This window comes from Papio anubis, chromosome 12 (assembly GCF_008728515.1).
Source record: "Papio anubis isolate 15944 chromosome 12, Panubis1.0, whole genome shotgun sequence".
Taxonomy (NCBI): Eukaryota; Metazoa; Chordata; class Mammalia; order Primates; family Cercopithecidae; genus Papio; species Papio anubis.
In genome coordinates, this window is record NC_044987.1 from 110,893,079 (window position 1) to 110,913,643 (window position 20,565).

General features: G+C 49.8%; 1 protein-coding gene across 7 annotated transcripts in view; it reads right to left on the reverse strand.

The window, feature by feature from the left end:
* The window catches only part of VPS37C (VPS37C subunit of ESCRT-I), a 31,309-nt gene that overhangs the window by 5,309 nt on the left and 5,435 nt on the right, over positions 1 to 20,565 (reverse strand). For 4 of the 7 annotated variants that reach the window (XM_003909742.5, XM_031653629.1, XM_021925672.2 and 1 more), the window contains one exon: positions 3,209 to 3,307. In XM_003909742.5, the coding sequence (XP_003909791.2) occupies positions 3,209 to 3,301 (93 nt within the window). In that variant the 5' untranslated portion in view covers positions 3,302 to 3,307. Of the gene's footprint in view, positions 1 to 2,460; positions 2,677 to 3,208; positions 3,309 to 3,981; positions 5,492 to 12,117; positions 12,912 to 20,565 lie in introns of those variants that run through there. The other 3 variants (XM_009185916.4, XM_009185917.4, XM_009185919.4) reach the window with 3 other exon arrangements.

Genomic DNA, 20,565 nt, shown 5'->3' on the forward strand with positions numbered 1-20,565 from the left:
TCACTGCAGCCTTGAACTCCTGAGCTCAAGCAATCTTTCAGCCTCAGCCCTTCCAGTAGCTGGGACTACAGGCACGTACCACCACGCCTAAGTTCTTTCATTTTCTGTAGAGATGGGGTTTCCCTATGTTGCCCAGGCTGGCCTCAAGCAATCCTCCCATCTCATCATTCCAATAGCTGGGATTACAGGCAGTAACCACCATATGTGACTCTCAATCTAATTTTTATTAGCCATGGAAACTTTATTTACATGGCTGACCCAGAGTGAAAGGCCTAAAGCCCTCCTGCTCACCCATCCCTTGCAGGGCCCCATGGATCCTCTGGCCTTCCTATACGTCCACTGCCTTTTCGTTGCATCTAAACCAACAAATCTACGCTATATCATTTTCCCCTAAATCTTGCCCTACTTATTTCTGCTCCCGGTCCCCACAGCCTTCTGACATCTTTCTCCATGAAGTGGGTCAATGGGTAGAAACATACAGTTAGAAGAAATAAGTTCTAATGTTCAACAGCAGAGTAGGGTAACTATGGTCAGCAACAATGTATAGTATATTTCAAAGTAGCAAGAAGCATAAAATGTTCCCAACACACAGAAACCACAAATACTCAAGGTGATGGAGACCCCAAATGCCCTGACCTTATGATTACACATTCTTTTTTTTTTTTTGGACAGAGCTTCGCTCTGTTGCCCAGGCTGGAGTACAATGGCACAATCTCGGCTCACTGCAACCTCTGCCTCCTGGGTTCAAGCGATTCTCCTGCCTCAGCCTTCCTTGTAGCTGGGACTACAGGCATGTGCCACCATGCCCAGCTAATTTCTGTATTTTTAGTAGAGATGGGGTTTCACCGTGTTGGCTAGGTTGCTCTCGAACTCCTGACCTCAGGTGATCCACCCACCTCAGCCTCCCAAAGTGCTGGGATTACAGGCGTGAGCCACTGCGCCCAGCCTGATCATCACACATTCTATGCATGCAACAAAGACTCGGATCTACCCCATAAATATGCAAAATATGCATCAATCTTAAAAATTGCATATCGATGCATATTAGAGGTTCAGTGTGAAGTCCTCCCAGTCACTGAAAAGAGGTAAGACTAAAAATAGGTAAATAAAAGCTGTTTTCACATGTTTTGCTGCTTCTGAATTCAATCTGTCCTAGTATATTACTTTGGTGGAAATAAGCAGGAAGAATCTATACTCATACAGATATATAGCTAGAAAAGGAAGGAGTCGCTACTAACCTTTATAGATAATTATCAATTTTCTTTGAATCTACAGCAAAACTCCACAAGAAGTATCTAAGTTCTTAAAAGTTGCTATGTAAAATTTAAAAATTAGCCAGGTGTGGTGGTGTGCACCCGTAGTCCCAGCTACTTGGGAGGCTGAGGTGGGAGGGCTGTTTGAGTTCAGGAGGTCGAGGCTGCCGTGAGCCATGATGGTGCCGCTGCACTCCAGCCTGGGCAACAAAGTAAGACCCTGCCTAAAAAAATAAAAATTTTAAAAAATTGCAAAGTGGGAGATAAAACCATTCTGACTAACTATCCTTACTAAGCTACAGTGTTTCCTTTCTACATCTGGCCCCCACCCCAAAGCAGCTCCCCTCCACACGCCCCTCCATGCACACTCTTCTACATGGAGAGCCCCTGCCACCTCCCTTCTCTCCAAGCCGCGTCCATGCCCCAAACTAAGAGAGAGCTCCTGTCTCTTCTCACAAACCCACAGTGACTCAATTACTGTCTTACAGCCCACGATAAAAAAGTTTGCCAGTGGTCTGAAGTCTAAGTGGCTTGTCCTGCTTCATTTCCACCTGATCCACAAGTGTTTTTTTCCCTCAGAGAGTTCAGATCGATGGGACAGGTGTGGCTGCACACCACAAAATTCAAATGCCTTCTGCCCAAGAGGTCGCTTCTGCTCACATTTCCCATGATTCTCTGCTTTGTCACGATTCTGTCCGCCTGCTCAGCTCTGCACACTCTAGAGGCAGGCCTTGGGCTTCCCATGGCACCACGCTCACAGTGCTTCATATGTGACAAAGGAATGCAGGCAGAGCCGCACTGTGCCTAGCACCAGGCCAGGCAGGAGCAATGCCCTGGCAGAGCTCACAGCCTCACAGGCCATCTGAGTCGGCCCTGGGGCTTCGACAAGCAAGCTTTGCTCCACATCCTTGCTGAGGACTGAAAAAGCCCTAGGGTGGCAGGATGTGCCCCATGGTGTCCACCTCTCCTCACAATCTGCCCACCAGGAGGTCTTTTCAACCCAATGCTCAGTCACCTCCATCCCAGTGAAGATTCCTCATTTAGGAAGCAGAGCAGGCAGCAGGCGGCAAGAGTGCAAGCCAGAACAGGAGCAGGGGACTCACTGGCCTCGCGTCCCGCCATGGCATGGAAGCGCAGAGACACTGGATGGGGGAGCGTCATTATTTCTTTCAAAATACTACATGTTCACAGAAGAGATGCACCATACCTGCTCATCCGTGCAAGCAAACATGTACTCCAAATACAAATCAAATGAGCTGGCATGACTTGCATTCGTGTCTCTCCCTCACATTAGGGACAGGAAGTGGGAGCTTCCAGAACAACGGATGAGCTGCAGTCACTCAATGTGTGACCGTGGGTATTTCTGGCTGTGTGGCCTGACCTCTCCCATCTCGCAGGGGACGTCCCAGGGTCACAGGAGACACTAGGGGCAGGGAACATCTTTCATTAAGTGTAAATCTCTGCACAGGCAGGATTCTGTTTGTTTCCACAGGGACTCTGTGATTAAGAGCGAGAGGATTAGGGAGGAGTTATGAGGAGAAACAGGATCCAATGGGAGATGAGCCAGATCTCAGCCCGAGAATGGCTCCTAGAAGCCTTAGAGTCACCTGGAGACATGGGATCGCACAAGGCTCTTGGGGAAAAGTGGGTACAAAACCATGCCAGTGCTTTGAGGAGCTGCCTCCAGATCTGGGCTGGAACGACAGTGTGGGGACTCCTGGGGCATCCGGGTCCTGGGAAGGCACCAGGAGGCGTGGACTCCCCAGCACTGCCAAGAACTCCCAGGAACTGGTCTGAAGCCTCAGGGATTCCTCTGAGTCCAAACCAGGATGAAGTTCACAGAAAAGGGGGATGAATTTGGCCAAAACTTCCAATAAGCCAGCATCCTTCACAAGTGCCTCTTAACAAGCCTCATCTGCTGGCCTCTGTCGGGCCCCATACCAGCCTCCTTCTACCTCAGGGGACTCCAGGGCCAGCTGGTCAATCGCCTCCGAGTCATTCTGCAACTCCTCCAGCTCCTGCAGGGTCTTATCCTTCAGCGTCTCCATCCTTCCCTGTGAACACAGCGACACCAAAGTAACGAACAGGCAGCCCAACAGGAAGGGACCCCCGAGCCTGTACATATGATTGATCAAAAACAAACCGGAGTTTTCCTGCGATAATACCACTCCACTGGGAGGCTCGAGGAGGGGCAGAGATCTTTGAGAGCACGTTCCTGCGGCTCAGCCCACCCCCTCCCCAGGGAGACCAAGGAGCTGCTCCCTCCACCCTCTCCTGAGCAACAGGATATGTGAAAGTACTTGCAGCCAAAAGCAAAACCACAATCCTCGGGTGCTAGATGGAGCTCCCCAAGGAGCAGAGAGGAAAAGGCAGGAGGAGAGGGCCAGGCAGCAGGGACGGAGACTAAGTCTGGCCCAAGGCTGCCTGCAAGCACTGATGCCATCATGTCCTCTGGTAGGTGTCTATTTCTGTCTGAACCAAAAATACACCAAGCTCCTCACATGGGGGCTTTGCTGGCTTCGACATCACCGGTTCAACTATGTCACTGCTTGTTACATTTAGTGCTCCAGAAACCTCAGGTTTCCCTCCAGAATTCCCCTCAACTGCAGCCCTCTCCATGTGTCACCAAAATGGACTGTCATATGCGCATCCTCATAGGAGCAGGAAAAAAAAAAAAAATCAGCCAGCTGGCCTCGCAGGCAATCAGGAAGGAAGGAAATTGACTGACCTAAAGAGGACATCTGCTTTGACGGACAGCTGGTGTCAGCGGCCCTCTCCGTCACTCTGCCTAGAGGGCTATCGATTGTCTGTGTGGTAGATGGGTCACAGCCAGGCCCAGGAGGGAACCCCAGGGACTGAAGACAGGAAGCACAAATACACCCAGCACCTGCTTCCTTTCTGCTGACAGGGTCCTCCATTTTCATCTGGTATCTTTTCCAGAGGTGCATTCCATAGCTTTTTTTTTTGCTTTTTTTTTTTTAGACATGGTCTTGCTCTGTTGCCTAGGCTGGAGAGCAATGGCACAAACAGGGCTCACTGCAGCCTTGATTTCCTGGGCTCAGATGATCCTCCCACCTCAACCTCCTGATAGTTGGCACTATAGGCGTGCGTTACCACCTCCAGCTAAGTTTTACATTTTTTGTAGAGACAGGGTCTCACTAGTTTGCCCAGGCTGGTCTCGAACTACTGGGCTCAAACGATTCTCCTGCCTTGGCCTCCCAAAGCGCTGGGATTACAGGTGTGCGCCACCATGTCCGGCTCCACAGCTTTCACGTTGGTTTTTCTCATTACAAAGGTTATGTTAGTTTTCAAAAGATTCCAGCACCACAGAAATCTAGGGTCCTCCACAGCCCACCTGCACCAAGACTCAGCTAGGGTGAGCCAAGGCTGACAACCCAGCTGAGAAGGCACTCTAGAATCAAAGACCAAGGTTACAGCTGTGTGGTCAGATGCAACCTTCTCCAGGTCTCAGTTTCCCCATTCGCAGCAGGAAGGGAATGACATCTCCTAGGGCCATCAGAAAGATAAAAGGAGTGAGAAACGACACATGTTCCCATGTACCAGGAAGTCCCAGTGCACTCCTCAGGGGACCCCCCACCCGCTCAAGGGTGCCCTGGTTTAAACAACAAATCATATGGCCACTGATAAAGAGCTACCCATACAGGGACGTGACCAGTGTTTGCTATGTCCTGAGGGTTAAAAGTGGCCCCCAACCTCTAAGCAGGGATTGCCAAACTTCAGTGTGCACCTGAATGCCAGGAAAGCTCACTGAGGATACAGGTGGCCGGCCCCTCCCACAGAGCTCTGCATCAGTAGGTCAGGGCAGGGTCCAGAAATCCGGAATTCCTCCTGGAGAGACTGACACAGTTGGTCCAGGGCCAGATTTTGGGAAGATACCAGCTCCATGCCAGTCATATCACAGTGGAGAGCCCTGGTTTCTGAGCAAGGACAACGTCAGTTTTCCCGTGCTGTTCTCCCCTAACAAGGAGAGGTAGCAGCCAGCCATGTCATATGCAGACAGAGTATCAGAAAGGTTAGAGTCACAGCCAGCAAACAGCAGAGCCAAAATTCAAACCTGCATTCTGTCCACACATCACCTTACTGCTCCAAAACCCTTGGTCTAAAAGCCCCAGAGCCAGGTCGGACATGGTGGCTCACACCTGTAATCTCAACACTTTGGGAGATCAAGGTGGAAAGCTCATTTGTGGCCACGAGTTCAAGACCAGCCTAGGCAATATAGCATCTGATTGTAAAAGTTGTAAAATGAAATAAAATAATGAAAATAAGTAAAAGCTGGGCCAGGCGCAGTGGCTTATGCCTGTAATCCCAGCACTTTGGGAGGCCGAGGTAGGCAGATCGCCTAAGGTCAGGAGTTCGCGACCAGCCTGGCCAACATGGTGAAACCCTGTCTCTACTAAAAATACAAAATCAGTCTGGCGTGGTGGCGCATGCCTAAATCCCAGTTACTCAGGAGGCTGAGGCAGGAGAATCACTTGAACCCGGGAGGCAGAGGTTACAGTGAGCAGAGATCATGCCACTGCACTCCAGCCTGGGCAACTGAGAGAGACTCGGTCTCAAAAAAAAAGAAGAAGAAAAAAGAAGTAAAAGCTGGCACTGGAGCAGTGGAAGAGCAGCCTGCAGTTGGCCTGGGCTGGAGCAGAACTCTGGGGGGAACACTGGCAGCACCCTCCAAATCCAAACCCAGATGAACTGGCCACAAACAGGAGATACCGAAACACATCAGGGACGCAGGCTCCAGCCAGCCAGAGACAGCTCGAGTCCAGGCCCTGCCCCTCGCACAGGTGGAACCTCCCTGAGCCTTGAGTTCTTCACCAGTAAAATGAGACTCGCAACAGCACCTCCCTCACAGGGCGGGTGCGAGGTTCACTGGAATAGCACAGGCAAAGTGCTGGCTCGGTGCCAGGCCTGGCCTGGAACAGGACTTGCCAGGCCACAGCAGCTGCACCCACACCGGCTCCACCCCAGGGGAGGCCTGCCACCAAGCATCTGCTCACTCCGCAGTCAGGGCACAGCACCACAGGTGCAGCCAAGTGGAGGATGGAAGCTCTGTCACGGGCAGCTGGCCGACCACACACACACAGCACAGTCAGCACCACCATCTGTCCAGCAGGTTCAGGACTCAGTCTCATACTCGGAGGTCTCACGTGTGGGGAGGCCCCTAGAAGAGCCGAGATTCCCTGGGACAGGCACCAACTCCCCAGCCCAGCTGCTTACCATGGGAGGTGCCACCAGATGTTCGACAAGTATCACATTGAATAAGGTAACACAGCCTCCAACAACACAACACAAACTTTTTGGTCTCAGGAACCCTTTTCGCTCCCAATGTTGTGGAGGACGCCAAAGAGTTTTGTTTATGTGGATTACAGCTATCGGTATTTACCATGTTAGAAATTAAAAGTGGAAGAAAAGATTTTTGAAACCGGGTCTCGCTCTATCGCTTAGGCTAGAATGCAATGGCATGATCTCAGCTCACTTTGGCCTCACATCTCCCAGATTCAAGCAATCCTCCCACCTCAGCCTCCTGAGTAACCGGGACTAGCAGGCATGTGCCACCACACACCCAGCTAATTTATTTTTTTAATTTTTTGTAAAGATGGGGTCTCACTATTTGATCCAGGCTGGTCTCAAACTCCTGTACTGAAGTAATCCTCCTGCCTTGGCCTCCCAAAGTGCTGGGATAACAGGTGTGAGCCACCACACCCAGCCGAGAAATTTTTAAAACACAAGAATACACAAACACCACCTTCCATTAGCTTCCTGAATGACGACATGATCATGGGCCACGCAGCCTCTGAAAACTGCACTGTACACTCATGCAAGAAAAGAGGGTAACGAGAGAAAGTCATGCCTCAGAATGATGATGAAAACCACTCTAACCTCATGCATGGCCTGAAAGGGTCTTTGGAAACCTCCAGGAGTCCCCCTGAAACACACTTTGAGAGCCACTGGTCTAGAGGTTAAGAGATGAGACTCTGGAGCCGAACTGCCTCAGTATGAACCCAGGTCTGCCACTTACTAGCTGTGCCATCGAACCCGTTTGTGCCTCAGTTTCTCAATCTGTAAAACAGAGCAGTGTGAGGAACATGATAAGCACCACTAAGCATTTGCTGCTATGAGGACACCGGCAACCGTCTTACACAGTGGGCGTCAATATCACCCCAACCTCACAGGGGAGGCTGACAGAGGTGACGTTACTTGCCCAAGGTCATGCAGTTTGGAATGGCAATGTCTTTACTGGTCCAGGAATTCTCAACATGTGCCTCTTTTTAGAGTCCTTGAGTCCTAAGTCCTCCTCCAGACCTAGAACTGCAGAATCTCCAGTATTCTTTTTTTTTTTTTTAACGGAGTCTTGTTCTGTCACCCAGGCTGGAGTGCAGTGGTGCAATCTCAGCTCACTGCAACCTCTACCTCCCAGGTTCAAGCGATTCTCCTGCCTTAGCCTCTTGAGTAGCTGGAATTACAGATGCCTGACACCAGCCTGGCTAATTTTTGTATTTTTAGTAGAGATGGGGGTTTCACCATGTTGGCCAGGCTGGTCTTGAACTCCTGACCTCAAGTGATCCACCTGCCTCAGTCTCCCAAAGTGCTGGGATTATATGTGTGAGCCACTGCGCCCAGCCTTTTTTTTTTTTTTTTTTGAGACGGAATTTCACTCTTGTTGCCCAGGCTGGAGTGCAACGGTGCAATCTTGGCTCACTGCAACCTCCACTTCCCAGGTTCAAGTGATTCTCCAACCTCAGCTTCCCCAGTAGCTGGGATTACAGGCATGTGCCACCACGCCCAGCTAATTTTGTATTTTTAGTAGAGACAGGGTTTCTCCATGTTGATCAGGCTGATCTTGAACTCCCAACCTCAAGTGATCCACCTGCCTCAGCCTCCCAAACTGCTGGGATTACAGGCGTGAGCCACCGCGCCTGGCTGATTCTTAATTTTTAATGAAGTTTTCATTTTTAACTAGGCTACCCGGGTCTGACGAGTTTGGCATCTATTATCTTATTTTCCCCTTTCCCCACCACTCTGGGGGAACTCAGGTGGATGCAACCCCATCTGACAGAGGAAAAGCAAAGACCCCAGGGGAGGAAGGGCCTTGTCACCCAGTCACAGCAGAGGCAGGAGGAGAACACAGGCAGTGCTGTTTCTACAGAGTGAGTACCCGCACAGGACCCCAAGGGCACTTCCTAAGACTTGGCTCTGTGTGGACACAGCGGGACAGGTGACACCCAGGTGCACAAGACAGGAGTCTTCATGCTGGGATTTAGGCTTCAGATTTGTAGTGATGTGACAATGCACGTTACAGAGGGAGGCAGCGTCACACACTGTCAAGACCAAGGAGCTGAACGTCACGGCCACGGCTCATGAGAAGAGTGCCCAAGCTCTGGCCAGCTCCGCAGGGGAGAGTCACGTGAAAACAGTGCCTGCCACAATGTCAGGCTTCTAACAGGCTAGGAGTCCCCCCTACACGGAGGCTGAGTCTGGGAAAGGGACTGGGGGCCTCCACCAAGCTGGTACCTCCTCTGCTCGTGGGGCTCTCATTTCAGAAGGCACTGCCGGCATATGCCAGACAAACATGTCCCAAACGAGGAGTGCTCAGAACCCTATTACCAACTTTGCCAAATAGCTGGAGGCCAGATGTTCTTTTTGGGACTCAATTTTCCTTATCTGTAAAATGGGCAAACAAACCCTTACGTGGCTCTGTTCTTCTGAAATCAAAGCCCTCTGTACTATCACACTGGTCTTTAATTGAAACAATAAAGAGATCAACTCCATATCCTCTGGAAACTCCACATCCTCTCCAGTACGTAAAGCCGGCATGAGCTTAAGTGCTCCCTATTTCACAGATAAAATGAATTCCAGAAAGAAGCAGGAAGGATACTACCCCTGTGTGGGTGTTTCCATTTCACCAACATCTTTGCCCCACCTGCTCGGCCTATCAGAGGGCTGTGATGAGGATAACGTGTTTAGCCATAAGGCCCGAGATCCAGAGATTAGGAGCCCACGCAAGCACGCTGATTATCCCGCCCCTCCCTGTTCTGCCTCCACGTTGGGGAGGCCCACCTCACCGCCCTCACACAGCATCTCAGGCTGGGCTGGCAAGTGCCACCTTGTGGGGTTTACTGCAGCATCACCCACCCCTGGAAATTACAGGTCCCTTTCTCTCACCAGTGCCACAGCCATCACCCGCTCCTCAGAGCCACCAGCGAGGCTGGAAGCAGCAAGAAGAACAGGAAACTCTTTTGCCCACATCCCACAGAGCTACTAACTAAGAAGGTGCCCCTGAAGCCTGGCCATCCACTGCTGGCGGCGTCTGACTCCATCACCCAACGCGAGGGCAAGTCCAAAATAACACTTCTCGGAGTGACCCCAGCCACCCCAGATGTCTCAAAGTAGAGAACTTGGGGGTTCCTAAGATATCCTTCGGGGACCCAGAGTCCTTGCGCTTTTGCTTCTGGAGGGTGTGACGAGTCCAACTACCTGGGCCCCTCAGTACCAGGGCCCTGGCCCAGAGCCCCTCCCACTGCCAAGATGCCCGGGAGGATGTGGCACTGCTCTGGTGACCTCCGGGGTTTGCTACGCAGGAGTGGGGAGTTGTTGAGGGTGAGAATAAATCGACCCCTTGAAGACAAGAATGTCTCACTCATCTTCATCAACCCAAGCCCAGCAGACTGGCTCTCAGATAGCTCACAATAACATTTGCTCAAAAAGTGATGGAGACAGGAAGGAGAGAACGAGTCAGTGAAGACATGGGGACACAGAACGGGGCCTTCTTCCCCTCACCCCTGCCTGCTCCCATTTCTCCACTCCCTTATTGAATCAATACTTATGAAGCAATTGCATTGCCAAGAACACTGGGAGACCCGCATCAAGGGAGGAAGGATAAATGGGGTAAGCAGGATGTGAGCAAATATTTGTGGGGTTCTTACTATGAGCCAGACATGGCATTCACAGGTAAGAGCTGATCCTAACTCTCAAGTAACTCAGTTTCATTTTAAAAAGCCAAAAATACTCACAATAATTTATCATGAATATAGGTGAGAGTGGCATAACAGAGGCAGAGACCAATGGACTAAGGAGGAGAGACAGGCCGCTCTGTGGGCCTGGAAAGCTTGGCCACAGGGGTCTGTGCGTGCCAGCCCAGGTGGAGCCACTGCAGATCCAAGTGGCTGGCAGGGGAGAAGGAGGGAGGGCTGCGGGGCAGGCGGCTGCACAGCTTCACAGGTACAGCAGAAAACACCTTTTCTGGAGCGATATCATCAACTCGAAAGTGATCTGGCTGGGAGGGAACAAGGTGAGAAAGCTATGCGTGAGCCAGTCTGTGTTCCCTGCACAGAGAAGAGGAATAGTGCCCCTGGTTCTTCACTAACAGCGCCTGAGAAGGAAGAACACTTGCTTTTGTTTTTTCCTTTTGCTTTTTAAAGTTGTCTCTCTGCAGTTTTCACCCCCACCAAAGGTCCCAAACCCAGTGGCCTGCAAGGGCCAGGCCGGCAACAGGAGGCCAAGCGCCAGGCAGGGAGTGTGTCTGGCTAGAAAGCTGCCCTGCTGATTCCAGGCCCCTCCTGCAACCTTGCCAGCTTTCCCAGACCCTTCCGCTCTCCAAAGGGAAGCCAGAAATCTACATCTAGGTGCATCTTCCCATTTTTAAATTTCAGCTCAAAGCTGTGAGAAACTCTGAGTGGGCCACCAAAACCCACTGGCTGCTGTGTGTGACCTGAATTGACGCCACATCCTCTACGGGAGACAAGTGCAAGGGTACAGATCACAGAAAAGGGAGCGGGGCAGAGGGGAGAGGTGACACAGACACCCCACGGGAGTCCTGGAGCCCCACCGTTTGCCACAATGCACTGAAAGGAGGTTGGGGTGGGGACACAGGCTGAACGCGCTGGAGCTTTGCTATCAGAACCAAGGAAGCAGCATTTCTGGGTGCAGCCGGACCAGCCATCTGGCACCTGTTGCTTTGATCTCTGGTCTCAACTTCTTTCCATTACTTTTTATCTTGACTAAATCGATCCCACAGGTCTTGAGCACAGGGTACACGATCTGGTAAAAGATAGCGCAGGGCCGGTGGATCTATGCCAAAGGCAGGGCCATGTCCCCAGCAGGGGAGGCCACAGAACTTCCTAACAGACATGGAAGGGGGACTCTGGGGGGGGGGGGTTCAAACTTGGGGCAGCCTTCCAGATCTGTTCTTATCGGGAAAAAAAAGTCATGCACTGATGGTTTTGTTCAATGAGCTAATCAGCTCAAAAACAAATCGTTTCCACTGATCAGAGATCCTCTCCAAGGATAACCTTCAAAAAAAAAAAAAAAGCTGAACTGTAAAATGCAGCATTTTCTAGACAGTGAGGGCACTGAGATCAGAGTGTAGGATGCCAGTCCCAGAGACAACTTGCACTGCCCTCACCCCTTGCCCCTAAGTGGTTCATGCCAAGTCTCCCCCCAAATTCTGTGTCTGCACAGAATTCTGTCCTGTGCAGCAAGGAATTTGAAAACAGATGCCTTGAGTTTGTGCTTTGGCTCCACAGCTCTCTAACTGTGTGGCCGTCATCAAGTCTTTTAACCTGGGTTTCCTTAATGGGGCACCATGGTGATAATCCCACCTTAGGGGTTGCTGTGTGGCTCAGAGAAGCAAACAGCCCAAAAAGAGCTTTGGAAACTCCTGAGCACTGAACAAATATAAATTACTGCACCTCCTGGGGTTACTCCTGCAACCCCTGGGCTGCAATCTTGTGTCAAGTGAAATGGCTGCTGACATTGGGCAGGGGGGTTCCAGCCTCCACTGGCTCCAGCACCCAGGAGCTGAAGCACAGCTCCCACCACTCACCTCGCCTTACCAGACAACACTTACTTGTCAGTGACCTCAAGCCCGAAATCACACTGCAAGGACGGCTGTGATATCGCCTGGTTTCTTACAATTCCCCACATCCACCTATGGCACCAGAAAAAGCTACTACCAGAGCAACCTGCAAAGCCCAATCTGCACATGTTAAAAAGGAACTGGCCCCATCTTACCCCGTATGTCAGAAACACCTGCTGTTGCCTTAGAAACCTTCCTAATTGTGCTACTGAATGAGGAAATACTTGTGGGCCTGATCTGGTTTTCTTTTCCCAGAATGATTCCAGCTGTGTATCCAAGTGCCAGACTGTTTTGTTTCCTGACTTCCCACAGGAAGTTAAAAAAAAAAAAAATCAAATCATCAAATTCTTCTCACTGGTTCCAAAGCAGCACGGAACTGACCTTCCCACAACTGGAAAAGTTACCGTGTAAACCATGGAGAGAGAGGCGTTTTTAGTTTTCTTTTTTTAAGAGATGAAGGCCTCACTCTGTCACTCTGTTGCCCAGGCTGGAGTGCAGGGGCGCAACATGAGCTCACTTCACAGCCTCAAACTCATGGGCTCAAGCAATCCACCTCACCTCCCAAGCAGCTGGGAGTCCAGGCCTGTGCCACTGCCCCCACCTGTTTTTCACCCTTTCTAAGGAACTGCTGGGGTTGGGGCTGGGGTGGGGTTGGAAGATTCCTCCCACCCACCAGGGACAAATAGTTCAGATGACGTGAAGAGGGGCTGGACGCGGTGGCTCAAGCCTGTAATCTCAGCACTTTGGGAGGCCAAGGCAGGCGGACCACAAGGTCAGGAGATCAAGACCATCCTGGCTAATACGGTGAAACCCCGTCTCTACTAAAAATACAAAAAAAATAGCCGGGCGAGGTGGCGGGCGCCTGGAGTCCCAGCTACTCGGGAGGCTGAGGCAGGAGAATGGCGTGAACCCGGGAGGCGGAGCCTGCAGTGAGCCGAGATCTCGCCACTGCACTCCAGCCTGGGCCACAGAGTGAGACTTTGTCTTAAAAAAGAAAAGAAAAAAAAAGACTACGTGAAGAGGTTTTAGAGACGAAAACTCCTGGATTTCAATCCCATCCTGACCCTTCACTAGCTCCATCACCACAGGCACATTATTCGGCCTTTCTCATTCTGTTTCTCATTTGTAAAATGGGGCTAATACTACCAACACCATGGGATTGTAAGGATTAAATGAGAATTAAACAAGACCACCAAGCAGCAGGTCCGGCGCCCGGCAGTACTCATTCCCACACCCTCACAGCTTACTGTTAGGAAATGCTGCCTGTCAGCTGTGCCAGGCACCCAGCTAGGTCTAGAACCAGAGGACTCTGAAAGAGCTGATCCCAGACGGAAGCAAAGGGTGTGGCTTTCTGAAAGAAGCTCCAAACCAATCTAGACAAGAGGCCTCAAATATAAGCATACATGGGGGAATGCACAATCTCTCATAAGGAAATTGCTTTATGAAGGAAACTGTCATCTTTACATAAATATTTACATAACAACTGACTGTTCCTCAATCCACTGAAAAACTCCATCTGACCCCCCTTTGCCCAGAGGCAGGGCCGTCAAGTGAGAAGACTCAAGAATAACGAGCCCACTCATTGTGCCAAATGCTGGGAGGCACCCAGAGTGGCAGAGGACTTCAGGAAATTAAGCCGCTCGGCTGGCTGGAAGGCTCTAACAGCACCGGGCAGGCTGCAGAGCCCAGCGCTCACACCCTGCCCCGTAGGCCACAGGCTTGGCTTTGCTGACCCAGTCCGTCCCCTAAAGGGACTCCTCCCAAACCTGCTGAACCTCCGCACACACCTGCATTCCAGCATTCCTAGATCTCCACTCCCCTCACTCATCAACGTTTTTTCTCCCCCAACCAGACTCTCCTCCCAGTCTCCTTTTCTATCAGTGGCTTCAGCTCCTGGCCCTGACTTCCAGGTCAGCTCAGACATGTGGGTCCCTCCACCCGTGAGGTTCAATCACCAAGTTTTAGCTAGTCAGTGTTCCAAAGGCTCTCACACACACCCATCCCTGCCCTGTGCAGGCTGCAAACTAGTCCTCCCGTCTCCAGGGTCTCCTTCTCACAACCATCCCACCAGGCTCCCCGGATGTGTGTCCTATCACACTGCTTCCCTAAGGCTGGCCGTCTTGCCCCGCTCCTCCCCTCACCTACCACCTGTCAAGGGTGGCAGCGGAGGGAGACGGGTCGAGTAGCCTAACCAGTCTGGACAGGACGCCTCCCTCCTCTGCCCATTTGCCCAGTTTGGCCTAATCCTGTCACTTTCAACCTTTTTCAAAGGAGATTTTTTTTCCCCCCCAAACAGAACATTTAATCCAAGCCATACTGCACAGAACACTTCACAACACATATGTTCTGGGCAAACGGGTCGGGGAGAGCCCTGTCCTCACAGTTCAGTTTCCCCCTTGACCTGGAGTTGGCCCCTGAGACCACCATCCTAACCCCTCATCCCTGCGGCTCCCAACCCTCACCAGCCCCTCCCCTGGTCCCCTCCTCCACTCCCCTTCAGCTGTGGTGTCCTGCCAGCAGTGCAGTGTGGGGAGCCATCAAACCAGGCCTCACCGCCTCCTGCCCAGTTGCCCTCCGGAGCCTCACTGTCCCGTCAGTGTCAGGAACGGTGACAGGCCCTGTGTCTGAGGTTTAGAGGCTGCTCACAGGCCGGTGGCTGGCCCAGGTGTTCTACATGCAGCAACTCGGGTAACCCTCACCGTGCCTACGCCGCTGTCCATCCTCAGGCTTTCCTCATTTTAAATAGGAGAACACTGAGGTTCTGTGCCTGCCCACAGTTTCCCAGGGAGGAAACGCAGAGCCTGAACTGCAACGGAGGCCGTCCAGCGTCACGGCCCATGCGCCTCACTGTGCTCGGCTGCCTCGATCAAGTCCACATCCACAGAACACCAGGCCTGGCTCTGGGGACCAACTTCATCAATGGTCGTTGGTAAGGATATCTTCAACTAGACCCCTCAAGAGTAGAACCTGTTCTATTTTCTTCAGAACCCAGCATGATGCTGTCCTAACAAATACTAAAGTGGTGACTACTCTCCTTCACCAGCCCTCAGACTGAAGTCCGAACAGGTGTACAGGCCCAGGAGCCCCGGCAGCACAGGAGCAGTGCCTCCTTTGAACCTCAGCTCTGCAGGAGACCCAGGGATTAAAGACTCTGAATCTGTAAGGCAGACAGCCCTGCACTGTAAGGCTGGGGAGAGCCTGGGTGGGTGATTTAAAATCTCTGTGCCTCAGTGTCTTCTATAAGATGGAGCGTTTTTAAGAACAAATTGAGTTTCATGGCTAGAAAGTCTAAAGTCTGGCTCTCAGGCAGGGATCAATAAACAGCCGCTCATGATTTCTATCACCGTGGCTGGGCACAGAAACTCAGCCCATTCTTACCTCTGCAACTCAAGCACTTCCCGTGTGGACTCTGAGGACAGAGAATTTAAGATTCCTCCAGAGATGGCATCAGTCAACAGAGGAACATAACTCCAGTGGCTGGATGTAATCAGATCAACAGCATTCAGCGTCAGTCAAAATGATGGCCAAGAAACAGGTGATTGAATAGGCAGCTGGTTTTTGAAACTTCCTGACAGTAAAGCCCAGCCACTTGGCAAGGCCTCTTCCTTCTTTGGCCCACGACTGACTCGAAAAGAAAAACATACTGACTTCACCCCAACTTCCACTTATATCTCCTTTGTCCCTACTGTTCAGATGACTCAGAAAGGATTTCAATCTGCAGCTGTCCATCCGCCCCCACTTCTAATCTGCACAGAGCAAGCTGAGCAAGAGGATTCAACTGTCCCTTAAGGAGGGATCAAGAGGAAGGTCAAGGCAAAGACACACTCAGGACCAACATCCAGGAGTGTGCACCGGTCATGCAAGGTGTGTATTCAAAGCCCAAGATGATGAGATCGCTGAGGTGTGGCCATCCTAGGCGGATATAAGGTTGGGCAGCTGCAGATCCTACCCCTGCCAGTGATAAGCCAGACCCAGAACTTCCGGGCCCAGTGGAATCATCCACAGGCAGACGGGTATAGCCACAGAAAAAGAGAAACCAAGCCACGCCTTCTCAAATCAATTCTTGACTCAGGCAGGAATCCATGAAGGCCATTATCAAACAAAGGGTGGCAAAGCTGTATCTGTGACCACACTGAGCTCTGGACTCATTTTCATGCTTGTACAGAAAGTCTGCCCTGAGCCCGCCTCAGCCCTCTCCAGCCCTCTTTGACACCCCCCAGCAACCTTGGGAGAACACAGTCAGAGCTCCCATGGCCCTCTCATGGCTCCCCAGCATTTGGTATTATGTTCCAAATCTTGTGCTCCTTGGGTTGGTATACAACACCCTGTATCAGCTGACCCCGAGCCTCTATTTCTCCATGGGTTGCTCACACCATCCCAACTCTCTTTGTTCTACCTACTAGTCCCAGAACAAAAACCACACTTCCAGTCACTTGACATACATTCATCTCTAAAGATCAGTAAGACAGGGATCCTGCCCGGGAAGGAGTTCACCGCACAAGCTGCCCTGCCTTTGCTCTTCCTCTCTACTCTGCCCAGAATACTCTTTCCTACACTTTCCCCATCTAGAAAATGCCTGCTCCATCCCTCAAAAGCCAGCAACTCTCTAAAGCTTTCCTTGCTCCTTCCTCCCAAAGAGTTCATCCTGCCTTTCATGGTACTCTGTACACAGCACATAGCATTTCTTATTTAGAAATCAGCATGTTCCTCCAGCAGGAGTGTGAGCTCCCCAAGGACACAGCCCATGTCGTGTTTGTTTCTGCATCCCAGCGCCTAGGTCAACACTGGGCACATACAAGGTGATATGGTTTGGCTCGGTGTCCCCGCCCAAATCTCATCGTGAATTGTAATCCCCATAATCCCCACATGTGGAGGGAGGGACCTAGTGGGAGGTGATTGGATGGATCATGGGGGCAGTTTCCCCCATGCTGTTCTCGTGATAGTGAATGAGGTCTCATGAGCTATGATGGTTTTATCAGTGTTTGACAGTTTCTCCCACAGACACTCTCTCACCTGCCACCATGTGAGACGAGCCCACTTCACCTTCTGCCATGACTGTAACTTTCCTGAGGCCTCCCAAACACGCGGAAGTGTGAGTCACTTAAACCTCTTTCCCTTATTAGTTACTCAGTCTTGGGCAGTTCTTTTTATTACAGCAGTGTGAAAAAACACACTAATACACCAGGCATCCAAGGAATGCTGACTGGACAGGGACTTCCGCTTTTGGCTAACATGGAGGGAGAGGCACTAGATTTACTCTCCTGCCTCAAAAAACTAAAAAGCCAGACAAAGCCAAAAAAACACATAGAACGACAGTTTGTAAACGCTGGACATCAGACAACACAGAAGAGTGACCCCTGACAGTGGAAAACAAAAAGCTGAGTACTACAGCTGCTCCAAGTTACTCCTAGAGGGCCTCCAGGCCCAAGGCACAGGGAGTGGAGGAGAGGAATTCCAACTCCAGGGAGGCCGGGGTAGCCAGAGTTCACAGGGCAGAGTACCAGAGAGGAAAGGGCCACACAGAGAACCCCAGAAACCTACAGAGGGTCCCCCTCCGGCTCTCAGCCGGTACTGATCTGTACCCGTCCAAGGCAACAATCCTTGGACCTCAAATTGAAACAGAAATAGTCTTGTGTGCCCACCAGCCACAGTGGAAAAACCTCATCATTCACAGGACATTGCTAAAGTACTAAGGACAGTACTGCCTCAGTAGTGAGGAAAAATCAGGCCTGGGCCTAAGGCTGTTCTGACCCCAACTAACAAGCCTTGAGAGCAACCTTTAAAGAATCAAACTGTTCCCAAGTAACTTAACAGTGTTCCAAAACAATGCCAGGAACATTTATAGAAATACAAAAATATCCAGCACCCCATAAAGTAAAATTCACAACATGTGATATACAATTAAAAATTACCAGACATACAAAGAAACAAGAAAATAAGACCCATAGTGAGGGAAACAATAGAAACAGACCCAAAAAATACACAGATAATGGAATTAGCAGGCAAGGACATTAAAACAGTTACTAAAACTGTATTCCATATGTTCAAGAAGCAAAAGGAAAGATTAAGCATGTTAGAGACAGGGAAGATATTTAAAAGACTCAAATCAAACTTCTACAGATGAAAACTACAATGTCTATGATAAAAAGTATACTGAAAGGGAGTATCAGCAGATTAGACAAAGCAGAAGAGACCAGTCAATTTGAAGACATAGCAACAGAAACTATCCAGCACAAACCAGAGAGAAAAAAAAGAGACTAGCGGGAAAAATAAATGATCAGAGAGCTATGGAACAACTTCTAGCACCCTTATATACATGTAACTGGATTCCCCGAAAGACAGGAAAGAGAAAAGGGAATGAAAAAAACATTTGCAGAATTACTGACTGAAAAATTTCCAAATCTGATGAAAGCTATAAACCCACAAATCCAAAAAACTCAATGAACCCAAGCACAAAAAAACATGAAGAAAACTACACTACACAAAAGCACATCATCATTACATTGTTTAAACTCAGAAAAGCAGTCAGAGCCAGGCACGGTGGCTCATGCCTGCAATCTCAGCACTTTGGGAGGCCAAGATGGGAAGACTGCTCGAGCTCAGGAGTTTCTGACCATCCTGGGCAACATAGTGAGACCCTGTTTCTAGAAAAAATAAAAAATTAGCCCGGCATGGTGGCACACACCTGTGGTCCCAACTACTTGGGAGGCTGAAGCGGGAGGATCCCTTGAGCCCAGAAATCTGAGGCTGCAGTGAGCTATGATCATGCCACTGCACTCTGGCCTGGATGATAGAGTGAGACTCTGTCTCAAAAAAAAAAAAAAAAAAAAAAAAAAAAAATGGAAGAAAGAAAGAAAAGCAGTTAGAAGGAGAAAAAGATACATTAAAAACAGAAGAGCAAAAAGAAATAAAAATAAAACAGACCAGGTGTGGTGGCTCATGCCTGTAATCTTACTGCTTTGGGAAGCCAGTGCCATAGGGTCACTTTAGGCCAGGAGGTGGCTCCAGCCTGAGCAACATAGCAGACCTATCTCTACAAAAATAAGAATAATCATTTAAAAACAATTACCCAGGCATGGTATACACACCTGTGATCTTAGCTACTAGGGACCCTGAGCCCAGAAGTTTGAGGCCTCAGTGAGCTATGATCATGCCACTGCACTCTGGCCTGGATGACAGGGTGGACTCTACCTCTTAAAAAGCAAAAGAAGAAAAAGGAAGAAAAATAGCAGATTACTCATATGAAACAATGCAAACTAAGACACTGGAACATCTTTAAAACACTGAAAAAAAAAGTTAATCCGGGAATTCTACACAGGGAAAATGCCTTCCCAAAACAAAGCCAAAATAAAGACTTCTCTAGACACCCAAAAGCTGAAAAGAATCCATCACTAACAGACCAGCACCACAAGAAATGTTAAATGGACATCCTCAGAGTCAGAAGAAACATGGAAACAAGACAGAAATGTGGATCTGCATGGAGGAATAAAAGAGCACCAAAATGTTAAGCAGATGAGTAAATATAAAGAGCACATTGTAATCTCTCCTTAAAAATGATTATTTAAAACAAAATAACAATGTGTGATGGGATTTATGGCATGTGTAGAGGTAAAACAGGTGACAACATTATGAAGTCAGGAGGAAGGAAATGAAGTAAACTATTGCAAGATTCTTTTTTTTTTTTTTTTTTTTTTTTTTTGAGACGAGTCTGGCTCTGTGCCCAGGCTGGAGTGTGGCCGAGATCAGCCACTGCAAGCCACTTCCAGGTTCACGCCATTCTCCTGCCTCAGCCTCCTGAGTAGCTGGGACTACTGAAGCCTGCCACCTCGCCAATAATTTTTTTAATACAATGAGGCGGGGTTTCACGTCATTAGCCAGGATGGTCTCGATCTCCTGAACTCGTGATCCGCCCGTCTCGGCCTCCCAAAGTGCTGGGATTACAGGCTTAAGCCACCGCGCCCGGCCTATTGCAAGATTCTTACACTAAAGTGGTATGACATCACTTGAAGACAGGCTGTGGCAAATTAAAGATGCATACTATATATCTTAAAGCAACCACTAAAAAAAGTGTTAGAATAAACCAACAAAGGAAACAAAATGGAATCATAAAAATTACTCGATCCCAAAGAAGTCATAAGAAAGGAAAAAGGGAACAAAGCACATGGGACAGATTGAAAACAAACAGCAAGAAGGTAGATTTAAACTTCACCGTATCAATAATCACATTAAATCTAAATAGTCTTAACATCCCAATTAAAATGCAACTTGTGAGACTGGATTAAAAAGCAACCCCCGGCCAGGTGCAGTTGTTCACACCTGTAAACCCAGCACTTTGGGAGGAGTGGACAGATAACTTAAGGTCAGGAGTTCAAGACTAACCTGGCCAACACAGCGAAATCTCGTCTCTACTAAAAATACCAAAAAAGTAGCTGGGCACGG